This window comes from Emydura macquarii, unplaced genomic scaffold (genome assembly GCF_026122565.2).
Source record: "Emydura macquarii macquarii isolate MOO-44397 ecotype Brisbane River unplaced genomic scaffold, CSIRO-AGI_Emac_v2 contig_2422, whole genome shotgun sequence".
NCBI lineage: Eukaryota > Metazoa > Chordata > Testudines > Chelidae > Emydura > Emydura macquarii.
The window spans coordinates 30,463,303-30,484,736 of NW_027132559.1; the positions used below are offsets into that span (position 1 = coordinate 30,463,303).

The 21,434-nt window shown below is 42.4% G+C and overlaps 1 protein-coding gene across 1 annotated transcript; it reads right to left on the reverse strand.

Annotated features, from left to right (window-relative positions):
• Positions 1–477: 477 nt before the first annotated feature.
• ASB4 (ankyrin repeat and SOCS box containing 4) lies at positions 478–21,092 on the reverse strand. Its single transcript, XM_067561693.1, has 5 exons — positions 20,915–21,092; positions 17,101–17,400; positions 8,736–9,226; positions 6,975–7,088; positions 478–1,236 (listed from the first exon to the last, which is right to left on the reverse strand). Exons 1-5 carry the CDS (start codon positions 21,090–21,092, stop codon positions 1,048–1,050), a joined length of 1,272 nt encoding a protein of 423 aa, XP_067417794.1. The 3' UTR covers positions 478–1,047.
• Between the last annotated feature and the right edge of the window lie 342 nt (positions 21,093–21,434).

A 21,434-nucleotide genomic window follows, 5' to 3' on the forward strand; every position in this document is an offset into this window, starting at 1 on the left:
TATGCATGATTCCCATCCTACTGAAAAAAACACTTTGCTTTGCATTCCCCTCTCAGGCCTTTTTGCTGCTTTTAGGCAGGATACAGCATCACTCTTACTACCTCAGGATCAGGTTCTCTGTGCCCCAAATCTGCTCTTCATTTTTTACCAGGCACTCTTCTTCAGTACCATGCAGGATCCGGCACTATATGGACAAACAATAGATATAGCTAGTAAAAAGATCTGCAATACCTTCAGCTCAGCAATTTCTCCACATTCCTCTCTAGGACCTGAAATTATGAGCTGTGGGGCTGAGCTGAAATGGAGACCTGCCTCAGTTACCATATGATGCAGCTCAGCAGTGATAGTGAATTCTTCATCAGCGTGCAAGTTTAGTGAATGATATGCGTGACACACACAGGTAGGACTTTCAGTACACACAGATATGAACGTAAACACTGTTGTTCTCTTCTTTGCTCTACTTGCACGAGGATGTAATTATAGTGAATGACAAACAGTTTATTGTATACTGTGTTGCATCATATAACGAACATCTAATTCAGTGGCTATCTATAGGAAAAATATCTTAAAGTACAGTAATTCAGTCTATGGGTCTCATTCAAATCCCTTTGGTGTTTTTGTTTTTGTTTTTCTAGGAAAAGATGTAACTGACTGATGAGAGAGATTTTTCTGACACTACCCTGTTTTCTTCTTCCTGAGACGATAGTTGAATAAATTAAACTGAAACAATACCAAGGGCAGTTTGTGTTGGATATCTGGAAAAAATTGCCAACAGTAATATCTAATAGCGGAATAGTTACCTAAGAGAAGTGGTGAAAGCCATACTTGGTTAGGTTCATTTAAAACTAAATTGAACAAAGGATCAGCATATATAATGGAGAAAGCTGTTCTGCATTGGTATTTATGAAGCCAGATCCTTTTCATAAGAATGTTGCCAAGAACTTCAACTTTCCCTAGTGAAAACTCCCTGATGGTAATTCCCTCCACATGTGTGCAGGCTCAAAGATTTCAGGTACTATCAGATCACTGAGCCTTCTCTTCTAAGGCTTAATAAATTATTCCTTCTGGTTCTAAAAGCAAATACTTCTTCAATGGAGGTGGAATGGGAAGTGAAGGGATTCCTCTGTGGCATCTTTTGAACAATATTCGTCTAACAGCACATCTAGAAAAATGCAGGAGCGAGCGTGGTGAATTACTGCACACAGTGAACAGAGAGTCGTAGAAATCTCTATGCCTCTGCAAAGACAAAACAAAATGTATTTTAGGTCAATAAGACCCTCTCTCCCATACAACTACACAAATCTGCAGAAAACATTTATAACCGTCTCATGATTCAATGCTACAGTTTGCAGCAATGACATATTCATTTTACTGGGCAGTGGCATCTACGTCTATACCACATCAAGCGGCATGATTCCAGCTTGTGTTGAGATACTCAAATTAGCTTTAATCTAGCTCAAATACTAGTAGAAGTGGTGTGGCAGCACAGGCTTTATTGCAGACCAGCTACTGCAATAACTACTCTGGTGTTCGTGGTGGCCTTGTACAGTGCATGTTGAAGCCCATGTTGCATGGTTTCACTATTACCAGTACCCAAACTAGCTTGATTAAAGCTATCTTGGGTTATGTCTACTCACACTGCAAATTGCAGTGCAGACTTACCCTAAGTGAGACTGTTACATCTGGCTCTGACGTTCAGGATCACCTGAGTTTAAGAATGACTGAAAGTGTCTTTGGGTCTGATATTTGTCATGTATTTCTGTACCAGATATGGACTGGCAAAAGAGTTTGCTTATACACAAAACAGATGTGTTCATCATAAGATCCTTTAATGCACTGCCAGGTCTGGCTTCAACAAAGTTAACTTTAAATAAAGTATTTCATACACAGTGCCACTTAGAGGCAGAATAGTATAATACAGTTTGTCATTCTATTACATCTCCCCCTAAGTTCTACTTTCTTACCGTTTACAATATTTACACTATTAAACTGCCTTTGAAGTTCAGCACATTTCAATCTGTTAGGTGTCTCTAAATCATGCTGGTTTTATAATTACTTGACCCAAAGATGTAACAGCTTGGTCATCTGGATGTCCATTAGTTGCAATGACTGTCTTGAGTCTCCTTCTTCTTGTTCTGTATCTGCCATCTGTAGAGTTTGCTCTGTCACTTGTTCTTTCTGAGGAACAAATTGTAGATGTCGCTGATTCCTGTTGAACTCTCCACCACTGATCTTGTTTGCATATGATCTGGGTGCTGAATTCTTTTTCTTTATGATAGCTGGCATTGTCCATCGTTTTTCTCCATCCAATTTGACATGAACACAATCGCCAGGTTCTAAACCCGGCAGTGCTCTAACTGAGTGACATCTGTTGTAAAAGTGTTCATAAGCTCATTTAACCTTTTTATCCAATTTGGCTACTCTCTTCATATCTGGCCAATATGGAGTTAGGTTCTTTTCCAAAACTGGAATAGTAGTTCTGAGTGGTCTTCCCATCAGGAATTTTGCTAGACTATATCCAGTAGCCACTATTGATGTTGATTTGTAATTCAAAAGAGCAAGGAATGGGTCTTCCTGATGTAGGATTTTCTTGGCTGTCTGTACAGATCTCTCAGCTCTCATCACTTGTGGGTAATGTGGGCTGCTAATAATATGACCAAAATCATATTTCATTTGAAATATCTTAAATTCTGCTGCAGTGAATTGTGGTCCGTCATCTGCCACTAGTTGTTCTAGAATACTAAAGTGAGCAAACATGCACTTCAGTTTCTCGATAACACTGTGATGTATGTCTTTTAAGTACAGCATTTCTATATACCTGGAAAAACAGTCATCAATGAACAGGTAATGATGTACTCTGAATTTGCAGGAGTCTTCAACTAATCTTTTCCCAGGTCTCTCTGGTAGAGATATTTGCACACTCTATGGTTCAGCATTGTTTCTTAAGTTGATTTGTACTAGATCTCCTTTCAAAAGTTCAAGGTCAACAAATCCTCCATCCAATTCTTCTACCTTTCTCACTAGGCCCATCATGGCTGCCATGTTGTGGCTGGGAAGATTGTTGATCTTTTATCTTTTGAACACATGCTCTCTGTATGCATTGTTTTTGTCTTTGTAAATTGTTTCTGTGGTGAACTGGTCCATGCAATTCAGAATTCTTCCAGGGCTATTCAGAGCTGTATCAGGTGACTCCAGCTCTGGGAAGGACTGAAGGTGATTGTAAATCACTTCTGAGATAATTGTGACTCAGCTCCTGAGTCAATTTTAAAATCAATAATTTTTCCACGAATATTCAATTTCACTCTCCTGGCAAACTCTCTGTTTTCACACATGATAGATCTCACAAACAATGACTCCTGATTGTCTGTAATATGAGTCTCCCTGATTGCTTTGGTGCAGCAAACAGCTGCAAAATGTCCATACTTCTTGCATTCATTACACTGTCTGTCTCTGACTGGACATGCATTATCTCTTAGGATATGATTTTTTCCAAACCTTGAGCATGTAGGCTGGAATTTGTCCCTCTTAACCTGGGAGTTCTCTCTCCTTTCCTCAGGGGTCTTATGGTAATGACTTTTAGCACTCATGCTGCATCTGTTAACAGCTCCCAACCAAGCATCTTGTTCGTTAAGTTTAGCAAGTTGCCCTTGGTTTTGCTGTCTCACCAGTTCAGACTGCTTTGCTATTTGAATAGCTGTGTCTAGAGTTAAATCTCTCTTCAGCTGTAGCATCCATGAAAGCCTGTCTCTGGTATTTTCGTGTTTTGCTTTCCCACAATCACAGTTTTCAGCCAATGCATGAAGACCTCGTATAAAACATTCAACATTTTTCTCGCTCCTTGAATTCTCTGGTGAAAAAGCGCTCTTTCATAAACCACATTTCTCTGAGATATAAAGTATGCACAGCTAGAACTGTTTCATAGTCATCTTTGTGACTATCATCAGTAAAGTAGGATTTAAAGATATGCTCTGCTTGCTTCCCCATAGCATAAATTAAAGAAGATACCTGTATATCATCAGTTTCTTTGTGGAGCTTGGTAGCAATGCAAAATCTTGCAAAAACACTGCTTCCAGTCTGTCCATTCTGAAAGTTTATCAAAGCTGAAGTTCTCTAGGGCATTGAAGAGTGGCACGTTGATGAGATCCTGAAACCTCTGTTGCTTTATTCCCTCTGTCTGCAACCTTTGTTGCTGTTTCATTTTGTTTCTGTTCTTAATCCCACCATGTCATGTATTTTTGTACCAAATATAGACTGGCTAAACAGCTTGCTTATACATACCAGATGTTTTCATCCTAAAATCCTTTAATGCACTGCCACTTATGGCTAAGGTTAGCTTTAAATAAAGTATTTTGCACACAGTGCCACCTAGTGGCAGAATAGTATAATACAGTTTTTCATTCTATTACAGTATTCATCCCATTTATACCAGTTTGACGCTGATGTTCCTCCGTTGACTTCAGTGGAGTTATTTCTGATTTCAGAGGAGACTCAAGGTATGTCTATTCTGCATTAAAAAACCTGTGGTACCGAGCAACTCACCCTTTGTGGGTGCCCAATACACTGAAATTTTTAGTCCCACAACCTGAGCCCCGCAAGCCAGAGTCAGCTGACACAGGCCGTTGAGGCCAGCCGTGGCTGTGCCATGGGTCTTATTGAAATGTAGATGCACCCTGAGGCAACTGAAGATTACAAACATCCCCACAAATAATGCCTTGGTCCCTGATCTAAGAAGGATTATCTGCACTGGGTTGTTTAAAGGTAATAATGCTTTTCATTTTTATGCTCTAGATGCTGTTTTCAGGAGAGCTTCATAAATAATAGAAGTTCACTTTGCCAAAGCTGGAACCACAAATTTGTTTTCACTAGACTTAAAAGAGAACTTGAAACTTGTGAGATTCTGGTTCTGTAAAGGGCAAGCATTACTACTATGCAAGAATATTTGCTCTCTGTTTAGCACACTCAACCATTCCTTTAGAAATATTTTAAGCATCACATTTCCTTTGAGAAAACTATGTTTTAAAATGTGGGGGAACGTGTTAATAAAACTCAAAAGGTTTGTGAAACCCCACACACTTCACCCCATGACTAGATTCTGTTTGCACATATTAATTAGCTAAGCCTCACAGCTGCCACCCCAAAGGTGGCTAAGTGTTACAGTACCTATTTTTACTGATGGGTTCACTGAAGCAGAGAAAGGCTAAGTGGCATGGATGCTACTTTGGAATAAGCTGTTTTCTCAGCTCTCTTAGCAGAGGTAGTAAAATGATGTCAGTAGGAGGAGGTATAACAAGAAATATGTAGGTTACAGGTATCAACAAATGGTGAAGTAAAAATATAATTATAATGGAGGATAGGTCCATTAATAATCATGGAGGATAGGTCTATCAATGGCTGCTAGCAAGGATGATCAGGGATGCAACTCCTTGCTCTGAGTGACTCTAGCCTCTTTTGTCAGAAGCTGGGAGCGGACTACAGGGGATGGATCACTCGATGATTGCCTGTTCTGTTCATTCCCTCTGAAGCATCTGGCATGGGCCACTGTCGGACGACAGGATACTGGGCTAGATGGACCATTGGTCTGACCCAGTACAGCCATTCTTATGTACTTAATCTTTATTTAATATTCTTGCTGCCAGATTAGTTCTGCACCATTTTAGATAGCTCTATGATCCATTAAACCTCACAAATAATGCACAGCATATATATTTTTGGAATCAGATCAGTGTGGTGTTGCAAGCTTTCAGGAAACCCATTCCTAGATTCAAAGAACAATTTTGGGTGGAGATTTGGGACTCTCCAGGGCCCTGAAACTGAGGGATAATTATAACACCGTCAGGCAGATCCTTCCAGCTCTTTACCTTTTATTTCACTCTCTTGTTCCCTTGATAACCATTTTTCACCTAACCTATCCCCACCCCATTTCCCTTCCGTTTTCAGCCAGCAGTCTTATTCATGGACTTTTGAACACATCATGAATTTCCTTCTGGGAACTATGGCCCAATCAGCACACAGCTACAGCCCATGTGACATTCTCAGGGCCATACAGGTAGTATATATGTTGTATGGATGCATCCCACATAACACATAGAGAGCTGCATATAGTAAATCAATTGAGACCCACTATAATATATTGACTTAACGGGTAATGGAGCTTCCACTCTGGCATATTGTTCCTGAAAAAACCGTAGCTGACTTGGCCAGAGTTCCTCTAGGGACTCTTACTTTGAACAGTTCCAAAAATGGAATTTCCATCCCACAGGAAAGTTGACATTTTGAAATTAGTTTGTGTTCCAAATCCTAACAGGAAGTTAAAATATAAAAAAAATTAACAGAATGAAAAATTCTGAAAAGTTCTGCCTCAGAAATGTCAAAACTGAAAACCTGTCATTTCAAAGCAACATGTCAATGCCGAAAAATTGTTTTGTTTAATTGTTTTAAACTGAAAAACAGAAACATAGTAACATTTTATGTCCAAATGAAACAAAACTTGTCCTTTCATTTTACAATGATGGTTTGAAATGAAAATTGGGGTTTTTTTTAATATTTTTTGCTGGAAAAATCAATTTTGGGGGGTCAGAACTCATATTTTCCTACAAAGACAAAAAACATTGTTGTGTATACAGTATTTTTCTATGGGAAATGTTCCACATGAAAAATGTCAAGTATCTCTACTTTTCCTGCTGTCTCTCCCCTCCTATACCCTGTTCAAAAATGAACTTTAATTTAAAGTTGCAATATAGACCAGAATATTCTACCTAGCTCTGAAATTTTCAGTATGCTACTGCTTAGAACCAGCACTGCATTCTCTGTTTCCTGTTTCTGTGTGCAAGCCATTTTATAAAATATGCATTCTGTCCTCTTGGATTAGGCTTTCAAAAGCATTATCTGTAATTACAATCACTCTTCTGTGACTGGGTGGTAATGTTAAGGAGGCAAACATTGCAAACACAAGTGGAAACTCATTAAAAGCTTACTTCAAAGACATCATCGGGTATGGCTGCTCTCCACTTTGATGTTGACTTGATGTGTTCGTATGAATTGATGACAACCTCAATGGCTTTGGGGTGGGAATGACAGGCCTGCAAAACCTGCAGGAAGGAAGCAGACATGATGATCCTTTAAATTTCAGTAGCACCTCCCGACTGCAGCTGAGATCTGTGCCTTGTTGTGCTGGCCACTGTGCAAAGACATAGTAAGAGACGGCCACTTACAATCTAAATAGATGGGGCAGACTGCAGATGGGAGAGGAAAAAGAGATGAAGTGCTTGCCCTGGTTCACGCAGCATATCAGTGTCACAGTCAGGTACAGGAAAGAGTTCTCACAGTTCCTCTCCCTCTGCCTTATCCCTGAGGCCACATCAGGGTTCGAGTGCACCTTCACAAATGGAAGCAATCTTCTCCCTGGTTTCTCAAGGCTGTCAGTTCCAAATGTACTAACCAACCCCCCCCCACCTCCCCTGCCCCCACACAGGGCCTAACTTTGCTGAATGTTAATAGCAGGAGTTTCATGCCTGCCTCAAGCAGAGAACAGGTCCTTGAATATGAACAAAAGTCCTGCCCTGACCAACACGGTGAAAGGAAGGAAGGAAAAGGACACCGTTAAAAATAGTATTCAAGCTTTTAAATCATGCAAGAGTCCTGGACACGGTTTGGGCTCTAATATGGGTGGTTAATGGAGAGTGGACCAAATTGTGCCCTTGCTCACATTCACGCAATAACACTTTGCATTTATTGTACGCTCATCTTTCAGCAAAGAGGATTTCAGCAGGCAATATTAATGTAAGCCTCAGAACACCCTTAGGAGGTAAAGTATCACATTACATATTTTACAGGTGGCTAAATGATGACATGGAGATTTGATGCACCATCACACAGCAAGTCAGTGGCAGAGACAGACATCGGAGGCCTGACTCCAAGTTCTCTATTGCAAGGTAATACTCTCTTAAGGGAAGGCCCAGTCTATACTATAAAAACAAGCTGTTCTTGACATAGAAACTTCCTAAAACGTTAGTGAAACAGTGTTTGGGTGTTAGCAGAGACAGGTTCATGCTGTATTCCACACTTAGCACAGAAAGCCTTCTCATCGCATGGTGTAATGAGATACATCTATATAATCCCATTTGGATGAGTGCCCTGGACTTTGCAGACCTTTAGAAATTCTTTGAGGAGTATCTTGCGAATATTTTGATCTTCCTCCCCATTACTCCCTACTCAACCCTCTTCTTTGGCTTTACCCATTTATACTGCACGCTAGAAGAGGACTAAAATTCAAATGTGATGTCTTTGAATTTCAGGGGTAAATGATTCATCGTAAATTCATTGATTTCAAGGCCAGAAGGGAGTGGTAGATCACTCTGTCTAACCTCCTTAATATATCAGAATCCTTAGATCTGAACCAACACTTATAGTTTTGGTTTCTGGTTGCTCCAAAACCAAAAGGGGTCTATTTCCTGGCATCTGCAGCTGGAACGATGAGATGCAGCACTCCCAGAACAATGAGATGGTGCAAATCTCATGAGACCAGCTGATCTTGCAAGATTTTTGTCATTTTGGGCCGAAGCCTCACAAGAACAGGGCATAAGATTATGGCACTTTTCAATCCAGATTCAAACCTTAACCTTATTTGAACTCAAATCTGAACTTTGAATCTGGTCCCAAAGCGAATCCAGTTCAAAATATCATCTCTTCACCTCTTTACTCTAGAATAGCATCATTGCCCCATATACATCCTTCACCTTGTGGAACTGTGGGGGATATATTCTAGCCGCTCCATGATTCAGCAAAAGTTGGTAGCAGATTTCAGGCTGGGCAGCTGGCCGCACAGATGTCACTTTCAGAACATATTGTATGGAGGCACAACCGTTGGTGTCCATCAGGTTTGCTTCAGCCCCGGCCTCCAGCAACATGTGCATCAGCACGTGGTCACAGTTCCAGGCAGCCTTGTGGAGTGGTGATTTGAAATCCTCATCACGAGAATTAACTTCAGCTTTATAGTCTAGCAGCATCCTACAGATTAGGTGGTGCTCCGTGCTGTACACCTGCTCTTTAAAGCGAAGGGCCCAGTAAGATGCACAGGCCAGTGGAGTTTCCATGTGGGCATTGACAGGATCAACATCTGCTCCTTGCTCCACATAAAATGCCACCAGTTCTGGGATGCCAAAACGTGCGGCTGTGTGCAGGGGAGTCTCTTCATCCTGATTCTTTGTTTTGATGTTCACATTTGCTCCTGTTAAGAAGAAGAAGAATCAAGGGAGACAATTACACAAATACACATTGTTCTTCTGTTTTACAAAGATACATGATGGTTTTGTTGTATAACAAAATTTCAACTTATTATATTCTCCTTCCCCACTTTTTAGTCTCTTCTTTCTATGTGTAAATAGAATCATAGAGTTGGAAGGGACCTCAGAAGGTCATCTAGTCCAACCCCCTGCTCAGAGCAGGACTAACCTCAGCTAAATAATCCCAGCAAGGGTTTTGTCAAGCCGCAGCTTAAAATGTCCAACCTACACCTCCCCCCTTCAACTTGAGACCGTTGTTCCTTGTTCTGTCATCTGCCACCACTGAGAACAGCCTAGCTCCATCCTCCCTGGAACCCCCTTTCAGGTAGTTAAAGGCTGCTATCAAATCCCCCCTCATTCTTCTCTTCTGCAGACTGAACAAGCCTAGTTCCTTCAGCCTCTCCTCATACATCTCTACCTAGATTTTCATAAGGTCATCCATCACCACAAAATCACCATTGCACAAAATGCAAACAGAAAAATCTCTTTCTTTCTAGACGTGCATATATACATACATCCCATCTGGGTTGTCTCTCTAAGTATTCATAGCACACATCACCTTGGTTGCCTGTCTGCCTCATCAATTCCTCTCAGAGGGCCACATGCTCCCGTTCAGAGCATGCTGCAGAAAGGAGAAAAATGTGTCAAGAGAGCAGAGCAGTGGCTTTCCTGCTCAAATACCATATTAACTGGCACGGTATCAGAACATGAATAGATCAGAGTTGTGTCACCTCTCCATCAAGTTGTGGAGGCCTTGCAGATTTTCTTCCCATTGGATGAGAAATAAGAGTCTGGGTATATTCTTAGTGCAGCTTGTTCATTTTACACTATATACACAAGTCCTTGAACAGAGGTGGTCACAAACAGCATGCAGACAATCCCCCCTTTCAGGGACCTCAGCATAAGTGTCAGTGCCCAGAGAGCAGCTTTGTCCCCAAGCATTGACTCTAGTTAGAGGGATTAAGGCAAAAAATAACTCTCTTACTGCTTGTCACAGCTCCCCGCAAAAGAAATTGCAATGCACAACTAAAAACAACATGGTACTTCTTCAAAAACTGGACACTACATGTATAGTAAGAAAAAGAAATTATAAGACTATGTTACATTGCCATCGGGTGGCTCCAGCCATAAGACTAGAATAGACTAAAATAGCCTGCTGTCCTCAGACACCAAGAAATCCCCTCTATGTCAACTGTGTGCTATTTGACAGCTGTGAAAGTGTGGTCGGGAGAGGATGGTTAGGGAGCAGAGCTGGATGAGAAATAGTTTGTGCATCCTCTACAATTTTTTGAGATTTCATACATTTTCCGTTCCCTCATTGGGACAAAATCACAAACTTTCAATTCTTTTCACAAAAGACCAGTGAGAGAGAGAGAGAGAGAGAGAGCGCACCACCCATCCAAGAATAGCCAATAACTTGATAGTTAGGGCACTCCTCTGGGACGTAGAAGAATCAGGCAGAGCAGGGACTTAAACCTTAGTCACCCTCATCCCAGAGGAGCACCGCATCCCAACCACTGGGCTATAGTCATTCTTTTCTGGTTCAATGAATAGTTAATTATTTAGAGAAAGTAGAACAGCTCCAATAGGAGAGGTTGAGAGATATCTGCCTCAGAATAGCCAATAATCCATTGGTTAAGGCACTCATCTAGACTGTGGGAGACCCAGATTCAAATCCCTGGTCTGAAACAGGCAAAGCAGGGGCTCGAATGTCGTTTTTTACATCCCACGGGAGTGCCCAAACCATCAGGCTATTTGCTAATCTGGGGACTCTTGCTCCCTGCTCTGCCCAGAAATTCCATCCTGGATCTAAGGAAACTTTCCCAAGCAAAGTTTAGTTGAAACTGGTACATTCCCACAATAAGTTTTGGTTGTGTTGAAACGTTCCTTACCAGCTCTACTAGAGAACAGAGCTGGGACCTTGCAGATTTCCAAAAATCTGTTGGAAATTGCCACCAGCAGAGCCTGCAGTAACTCACAACCTCCTCTAGAGTGGAATATAGGGCAGGTACAGAAGAGGGGGCTCAGCCAGTGACCCCCTTTGAAGCCAAGCTTTTCAAGCAGACAGAGGCTGGGAATCTTTGCAGAAGGATAAATGTTCCATGTGGAGACGGACATGGTCCATGGCAAGGGCCTGTGAGTTTCCTGTGCCTCCACTGTAGAGCTAAAAGTCCATGAGCTTTGAAAAGTTCAGATTTGGATCCAGATTTGAACTTTCCAGCTTGGGCCTATCTCTAAAATGGGCCACAGGCAGAACTTTGTAATCTGAATACCCCCACCATTTCAGTTCATTCAAGTTCAGGTCCAAATCTGTATCTGAAGTTCTTTCTAGTATAAAGTAGGCAGTGAAGAAAAAGGGGGATACTTCAACTTCTAATGCCTGTAGAAAGCCCCTCACAAATCAACACCTGACAGTGGTTGCGGCAGGCATCTCATTAAGAGGGAGTCCAGGAGGAAAAGCATTTTGAGCCAAATCCTCAGTTGGTGTTAATTCTGAAGCTTCTCTTAAGGCATAAACTGAGAATCAGGGGCTTATTTCAAGCTGTGAATAGGATTAGTATAACTGCTGCATTCAGTGCTAAATTTACATTCCAGCTGAAACAACAGCACCATCTACTGGGCAATCAGTCCCCGAAGCTTCTGAACGGTGGCCAAAGGAAAAGGAATGTAATGTTTGTCTTGCTGTTTGTCATGTTTCTGCCAAAATCATGGTGGTGTCTTTATTTCCTGATTTCTATGGCTGAGTCTCAGACCATCTCACCAATCTGCAATCTGCCCTAACCTGAAGTAATTGCAAGCCATTGCATAAGCAAAATTAAACTGTTTATTAAAAAACAAAAACGGGAAATGCCACTTCCTAGAATGGAAGGAACCAAACTCAGCAGAGTCAGGAATACAGAAGAGGGTAAATGCAAGCATCATAACATGTTCCCTTGATCCCCAGTCCTATAGAAGCCTCCACATAGCCATGTCCACAGTGGGCTGAGTCTGCTAAAAATTTCCTCCCTTGCTAGCACAGGAGGGATTTTGTGCCAACATCAAGAATGGGTGAGAAAGACAGAGAGCAGAGTGAAAAATTGTCTGGCTCACAAGGCTGAGGGACAGGAGGTTTCCTAACAGTAACAGAGAAGGTGGAACCAGAGAAAGATGAAGAGCTCAGGTTTAGGCATACTAAGTTTGAGTCGTTGCTGGGACATGCAGGATATCAGAGAGCCAAGTGGAGATGTGAGTCTGAGTGGTGCTGGAGAGAGCAGGAGTAAGAGGTACATCTGTGAGCCTCCAATACAGGGATGTTAGTTGAAGGCACATCTAATTGTGTAGTGTTGTCATGCACCGTTAATCAGTTGCCACGTTTCACCCCAGAGGTGGTTCCATTTTGTGTAGAGTCTCGAAAATCAGTTTGTAAAGTACTTTGGGATGATAGGTGACTCTGTTGTTGTAAGCTATTATGTTATTGATAAATGGGAGGAGGAAGCCTTTAGAATACATATTTTCATTTATATTCATCTTACTCTGCATTTGCAAGAGCACATTTGACTTTTTATGCTTTCCTGTGGTAGTGAATCTAACTCCTGCTGTCAGGATTATTTGCTACAGGCAGAATAAAACTGATGGCGGTAATTTTCTTTTCTACTAAACAAAACAATAGGCATCTTCCAGGAGAAGGAAAGTGGTGTGGTAATTTATTTGGAATCATAGATTGCGTTGCCCAGAAGGCACATTCTGGCTCTGAGAACTCAATCCAAGGAAAGGTATGCAATAATAACGTGTAGCAAATAAAACCAAAGCACTTGCATTTTCCATTATATTTATTATAAGTGGGACTGATAGCACTGCCTATAATGAGATTGCCCAATTCTTTTCATTATAAGACCCTGTTTTCAGTTGCTTATAACTTTGCCACACTTTAAGCACTTGGCTGAAATCTCCCATGCAGAATGTCTGTCTCGGGTTTAATGTTTCTGGACCATTTTCAGCCAAAATGGTTTAGCTATTTTCAAGTACAAAGCTAGGGAAAAGTATGTGGCTTAACCCATGTTTAAATAAAGCTCTGGTCAGCTTTACTTTTAGCAGTTCTAGCATCACCATGCTTTGCAACAAGGACTTTACAAAATTTGGCCTGGGGGGGGGTGGCCTTTGTGTCTGGATGGGCATTTTGCCATCCTTGTGAAAACTGACCCAAATTTGGCCAAGGTATAGACTTTTTTTAAAATCACAGTTTGCACATGCTCAGTAGAGACTTCTAGGCTTTGCGGCTTAATTCCCTGAAGATTCCATCTGCACTGAGCATGCTCCAACCTGTGGCTGTAGGCAGCTGAGCAGGGTTTTCCCTGAAATTGCAGCTTCTGGCTGCTCCAAGCCTTGATGGGTCTGGATCCAGGCAACAGATCTGAGAGCAGGGAGCCTGTCTCTCTTCGATGATCTCAATGTCCCCCACCCCCTAACCTCCACGGCTCCCAGACAGCAGAGAGGAGGAAGCTGCCTGAATCAAATGCAAAGGAGACAAGTGCCAGACCTGGTGGTAGGGTGGGGGAAGTAGGTTGGGACATGGAATCTGAGCAAGTCAGGAGACTGAGACTGGAGGATAGTGGGAGAGGGGACTGGGACTGGAAGCCAGGGGGAAGCAGAAGACATCTGGACTAGTTGGACAGGGAGACTAGTACTGGAAGCCAGTAAGGGACACAGCGGAAGAGGACAGGAGGTCGTTGGCTGTGGAGGAGATTGAGATTGGATGAGGAGAAAGTGGGTAGACTGGGACTGACTGGACAAGAAGCCTGGGATCAGGAATGAGTGGGAAGGAGACAGATGTGATGCAGAAACAGGGTGTGAGGGGAGAAGTGGGATTTGCTCTGCAAAGAAACTGGGACAAGGAGCCAGTGGAGGCAACTGAGATTGGATGAGGATCATATGGAGGGACACTGGATTCTGCGGGGCAGAGAGAGAAAGAGATTGGATGAGGCTCCAGAAGGAAGGAAGCTAGGACTGGCTGGGCAAGGAGACTTGTGGCAAGGAGATGACAGGTGGGGGCAATTGGGAATGGCAAGGTGAAGTTACCAAGACTGGATGGGGCGGGGTTGAGGCTGGAATGGGAAGTCCCAAGGGTTGGGACTAAAACTTGCTGGGCAAGGAAACTGGGATTAGGATGAGAAAATGGAGGATTAGAGACTGGGAGTGGCTAGGTAAGGAGAACGGGACAAGAAGCCAGGGGCGGGGATGAAACAGGAGTGGGATAGGAATAGGTTGGAGAGGAAGGGGCAAAAGGGGCCATGTTTAGGGGAATGGGTATAATAATCTCTGCTCAGTAGAGCATACTCCCTTCCAGAGCCTGGAATGGAACCCACCATTACTCTGCTGTCAGCAAATATCTGTGAAACCCGCTGGCAAAGCATCTCATTCCCCTCTAGTGCTGGTTCACGAGGAGGAAAACAACCTATTACTGCTATCAATTATTCAATCAACTCAAGCAGCAGAATTCTACGTAGTGCATCTAAAGGTTCCAACCCTGCTGATGACCCAAATGGGTGTGAATCTCTGCTTTTCCAGTTGCTTTTTTAAAAAACCCAGGATATTACACACACGAAACTACATTCAAAGAACATTATTAAGGTTGCAATGTCAAACACTCAAAAGTTAAGAAACGGCAGAATTCAGGTTGTCTGTGCATATACATTACAATACAGACTTTAATTGCATTATCACTTTCGGGGTTTTTTTTAAACAGGACTCCTGCTTCATCCAGTGCACAAGATGGGCCTACTCTAGAGGATGCATCAGAGTTGGGAAGTGAAGGAAGTGTTGTCTGCTGTACCCTTAATACATTTGTTGCAGAAGGCACCGCGATCCCGGGATGTCAAACCTGAGCCTACGAGGTTCATGGGAGCAGACACTCTCCAATCCTCCACCTAGCAGCCTGCTAGCAATATCTTACCTGAAACCCATGAAGTGCAGCCCCAGTGTGAGGCTCCACCCTGAGGTCCGATTGGCAGGGTCCCAGAGCGCTGATTGGCCAGCAGCAGGAACAGGAAGCTGTCTGAACAACTAGGCTTCATCCTGCTCTGGACTGTGTACCACATAGTACCCGGTTCCCGGCTCAGTGTCCTGGCATTCTGACCCAGCTTGATTCCTGGCTCTGCCTTGTGGTTGCTGACCTCCTGGTATCCAAGGGGGTTGGATTGATGACCTCCTGAGATCCCTTCCAACCCTAATCTTCTATGATTCTAGGAATCGTGTCTCATTACGGCAGACTCTGGCTCCGATTACTAGGTCTGGCTACCCATGAGCCGGCCATGACAGAAGGTATGCAGGGGATTGCAGGAAGATAAAGGATGATTTTATGGTTAAGGCAGTTGAATACTGCCCTGGAGAACTGGATTCTGTCCCAGCCTTTGTCACAGGGTTCCTGTGTGATATGAGGCAAATCACTTGCATCAAACTTTTCATACACAGTCACTAATTGTGTGTCCCTCATTTTCAAGATGCCTGACTTGATATCCTAAGGTCTGATTTGCAGAAATGCTGACCAATCACAGCTGCAGCTGAAGTCAATGGGAACTGTGGTTTGAACATAGAAAGTTCTATATAGTGCTCTGAAAAATCAGGTCTCAAACTGGTCACCCAAAATTGGTGGACACTTTTGACCTTAAACTCTCTGCCCCTCTATTCTCCATCTGTACAACGGGGATAATAAAGCCAGCTCCCCTCTCAGAGTGAAACTAAATTCATTAACGTTTATGAAGTACCCAGACACTCTAGTGATGAGCACCATAGAAAAGCATAGAAGGAAAGCATGCTTGGAATAGGACGCAGTAAATAAGGCCAGAGGCCACACAATGAACAGAATAAAACAAAAACAACGATGGTTCTGTAGCACTTTAAAGACTAACAAATTTAATTTCTGCAGGCATAAGCTTTCGTGGGCTGCAACCCACTTCATCATATCACTTCTGTGGGTTCAAGTGGGTTGCAGCCCACGAAAGCTTATGCCTGCAGAAATTAAATTTGTTAGTCTTTAAAGTGCTACAGGACTCTTGTTGTTTTTGCTGTATACAGACTAACACAGCTACCCCTCTAGAATAAAACAAGCTACTGAATTAAGTGAATACTGTCCATTTGGTGCTGGAGGAGGCAGAGGACCTGTGATCATGTAATTATAGACTGTATCATAATGCATATGTACAAGGGGCCAGCTTAGGATCGCACAGGCAACATTAATTCTGGTATTACCTAACTATTAACTATTTGACTTAGGAACCTTGGTAATATTCTTTGAAGATATCTGGGGGTGGCGTGGGAGGAGAGGGTTGTAAGTAATATTGATTTTGCTTCTTTTGCAGTTATTTTAAGACCCTATCCTGCTTATATCCAAGTCAATGGGAGTTTTGTCCCTTCCCCCCACCTGTGCTTCCTGTAACTTCAGGACAAGGACAAAGCTGTAGGGTGGGTGAACGCCAATGAAAAGCACTCTGTTTATCTATCAGAGCTAGAAAGGCCAGCACATATTATAGCTGGGTGCATTTATTTTTACAGTGGAGGCCTTTCCTAATCTGTGTGAGCATTAAAGATCCCATAGCACTGTGGCATAAGGAAGGGTTTGCCTTGCTCTCCAAACCTCCTCCAAGTTTGCTGTGTTTCAGTAGGGCTCCATACGCATCATTTGTAAAGCACTAGGGGACAAAGGGGGTTATAAAAGCATGAAATATGATTATTTGCTTCTTAAAGAAATAATCCAGAATCTTAAACTCCTGCCACTGTCATGAAACGTTAGTGCCATGGGAGTACCTGAGAGGTACTTGCCTGTCTAAGTTATAGTCTGACTTACCTCTCCAAATGAGCTGCTGGGCACAAGGCACAGAGACCTTTGTCGTACAGAAGTGCAAGGGTGTATGGCCACTCAGCGAAAAGCAGTTAATGTTAGCTCCGTGGTTGCACAGGATCGTTAGACACTCAGTGTTTGCCACCTCACATGCTATGTGGATTGCAGCTTTCCCATTTGGCCTGTAATTGATGGTAGCTTTGTGATCTAACAGTATGATGAGGCTCTCCAGATGTCCATACATGACTGAGATATGCAGTCCAGTTGCCCAAGATGATTTTAACTTGTAACTAGGCAGCCAATACCCTGTAAAAAGTGAAGATGCGTTACCATCCTTGAGTAAGATTCTTCCAGATGAGCCAGTAAATTAGACTAATTGGAGGGGGGTGGAAGGGTGTTGGTGTCAGCTTTAATTTATTGTAATTTAATCAGTTAGGGTCTAGTGTATACAAAGTGCTCTGGAATAATAATCTTACTTTCATTAGGCACTGTCAGCATGCATGCTGAATAGATGGACTTTTGAATTACCATGTAACTGTACTCTGAAGGTAGCTTTTTCTTCCTGCAATCTCCAAGACTGAATAAAAATGCCTAGAGCATTTGAAATGCCACCAGCTGAAATGTATGGGGAAAATAAGATCTTTGATCTGGTAACAGCTGAGCAAATGTTATATTAGAATAAAAAGCAACACTTAGGTTACCTCTGTGCTAGAAGCTGGGGAGTTGCTTCCCAGCTTGTGTCGGACATGCTCGCACTAGCTCTCCTTGCGCTAGCAAGCTAAAAATAGTAGTGTAGCTGGGGTAGAACAGGAAGCGGCAAGAGGCGGCACAGGCTAGCCGTGGAGAGTACAAACCAGTTCAGGCAGGTTTGTACTCAGGTTGGATAGCCCCATGCCATTGCTTGCTGCCCTTGCTCCTGTGACTAAACTACCATTTTTAGTGCACTATACTAGCCTGAGTATGTCTAACGTGAGCTGGGAATTACACCCCTAGGTTCTAGTGCAGACGTACCCTTAGTTAGACCATTGACTCAACAGAGAGCACATCATGCTGTTCTTGTGCGGGAGAGCTCAGGATTTCACATCAGGCAGAGCCTGGGTTCTGCCTTCCTGCGTAAGGGCTCGTTATGTATTTTGCATGGGTGCCCCCTTGCAATGTAGTTGCAGCAGTATTACAGACTTACTGTCAACCGTAATTCTTCACAGGTGAATAGCCGGAGGTTACAGCAACGCAGTAAGTTAGCTGGTGTGTAGATTCATGTGACAACTATGACATTTTTGCATGAAATTTGGTTAAAAATGTTCAGTATACTTTAGGGCAATTGTGCTGACCCCTCTCCCCTGAAGTACATATCTAGAAAATGCTTTGTTTGGTAATGTAGTGGGTTTTCTTTAAACTCTATAAAATGCTTGATTTTCATTTAAAGATTTATAGTAAAAAAGTAGTTGTGAATGTAGCATCCTAATACTGCAGCTATCTGCTTCCAAGGTGTATCTATTTATTTTGCTGAGCAATGCAAGCATTTACTACTGCCAATATGGTACAGCTTATATAGATGCAGAAGAGCAAGTTGCCTGACTCATACATCAACTACATAATTGGCCAGCCAGATTCAGATTCCAGCCTCTTTCTTGTTACCAACGAGATATGGAGTATCGAAAGATCCATGCTTTAATTTTTCAGATACCAAGCAGAGCATGTGAGCTGGTAGCTAGAAAATTCTCATTTGTAAATGGTGCAGATTTGATATGGAAGCTCTTGATAAATACACAAGAGCAAGCATGAAACACCACAATACCATTTTTATAGCTCTTCTTCATGGAGGCTGCTTATGCCCCAGTGCCTGGGCTATTTTCAGACGTGGCATGGGAGCAGGAAAGCGAGACAGTTTGGGCAGAGCAGACTTTCAGTCCTACATGGATTCACCAGCCATTTCCCTTGGAGGGAGGAAACAGAGCAGCCATGGGGCTATAGTATCATCCTATTCTGGTCCTACCGTCATTGAAGTTAGTAGCAAAACTTCCATTGAGTTGAAAGGTGCAAGATCAGGGCCTTTATGGTGATGGTTTCTTTCTGCTCTCATGGATCTCCCTTTATCAAAGCCTAGTTATTCAGACTGCGCAATGGAGACAGTATTTTTCCTAGCTCTGGTCTACACTTACCTGGAGATTTGGCAGCAGTCAACGGGAGTTACGCAAGCTACGCAGAGTAGCTTGTGTAACTCCCATCGACTGCTGTGCTTCCCTTCTGCGCGGCGTCTTCACTGCACTGCGCTACACCACTTAAGGGAGTGGTTTACTAGCGTCGACTTCCTGATCGATTGAGCAGGTCTACACTGACCACTCAATCGATCTAGAAAGATCGATCTGATGTCTGGCTACTTTGCTGCCGTCAGTATAGACATACCCCTAGAGTCAGTAGAATGCCCTCAACCAACAAAGAGAGACTAAATGCATTGTCGTGATTTGGGGAGACAGGTGCATGCACTTCATGAGGGAGGAAAGACCTCTCCAAAAGAGACAGATTTAAGGCTGTCTTCATTTGAGTTGCACTTTTTAAATAAGATGGGTTAAATTTGTAGGAATACAAGAGCCCTCTTTAGCCTAAGAGCAATACAAGAGACAATATTTTAAGGTGTTATATTCATCATTGTGTGAGATTGTTCACATCCCATCCAAGTAAAACAACCATTGATTGTGTACTGCCATTGTCTCTTTCAAACCAGAAAAGCAAAAGCCATGTGTCAAATACACTGGAAAAAAGCAAAGGTAAGATTATGAGCCCTTTTTTAAACATGGACAAAAAAAGGTTATTTGTTGTACTAGAGATTGAACTGAAAGTGTTTATTTCCATGGTGTGCTTAATAACGGAAAAAGGCAGCTGATTACAGCTTCTTAAAGTCACATGAGAAATCTTGCAGAAAGTAAATATGGGGGTCAGTTTTGATTCTAGTTGAGCACAAATCCTGCTTTATTGCTTCAAGATACAAGTTTGTTGGAAAGTGGTCAGTACCTAGCTCTGAACTGGTTTATTTTTTCCATGCTGTGAAGAGGATTCTGTGGATGAAGTGTTAGTTTTCCCAGGATGGCAATAGGTTCCTTATTCTGATTTGACAATATACTGTGGCATCTCAATTCTACTATTTTGAAAAAGAAATCTTCTCTCATCAAATGACATATAAGGCCCAGGGCATTTCCTGGGGACTGAACTAAGGGGAATACACTGTGTTTTTATTAGAAGCTGCAAATGGGTAGAGTGAAGCAACATAGCTTTCTGGATGGGCTTTTTCAGGTGGATTGATTGGGTATGTATAGGGAATTTATATATTCTGATGTATTTACATATTCTGGCTGTGTTCTAGGGTTCTCTGAGGAGAAAAAGAACAAAGGAATCCTCTTCCCAGACTTCCCTCTAGCTATGGCTCTGAGGATGGTGGCGGCCCATCCTCATTCTTTCTCCAAATTAGTCCTTGGCCTACCAAAGCCTAATGTAAGGAGCCTCTGCAATAGGATGCACAATGCAGTGGTACCACACCACTTCTTCGGCTCCTGGTGACTTGCATGGCCACAGATGAGGGAGCAAGATTAACCCATTACTTTTAATATATAATTTATTATATTAACATATAACAGGGATCATCAGGGGCCACTATAAGAAGCATAAGGCACAGCTACCCCTAACTAGTTATGTGGGTCATAGCTCATAAAGCAATTTAAGCTGTAACGTTTTGAAGGGATAAAACACAATTGCTTCTGCAAAAGTAAGTTAAGGTTTGCTTATGCTTTGAGAATGCAGCAGCAGCAACTGCTGCTGCTTTTACCTTGTTTATATGATGCCAACATCAGGTTCTCATCTTCCACTTCAAACACTGTGTCCACCTCTATTTGCTTTTGTATCAAAAGATCTTCCAGCGTTTTGTAGTCGTTTGATTTTAGAGCTTCAAGAAAAGCTTTTTTCACTAACTTGGCAGTTGCAGCTCGAGTAATTCTTTCTTCCATGCTCTCTCTTTCTGTATATGTCTCACCTGTGTCTATTCTCAACTGTATTTGTTTATATTATGCAGAGAGGGGTGCATTGAGTTCCCTACAGTGCTGTAGCATGCTGCAGATCCTATAAACCAGAAGGTAATTTTATCACTAAGTCATGCTGATCTGTTTGTTCTATTTAAGGAGCATTTCAGACTTTGAAATGCCTATCTTGGATGTCACCGTACTCTGAGTTCTGTCAAAACAAGCACAGGCAGCCTTGGTTATGAGACCAATTTAAAGAAGTATCATTGTGGGTCCATATAAGAGAAGTTTCATTAATCAGACTTTTATCTTGTGTAAATGTATTAAAAT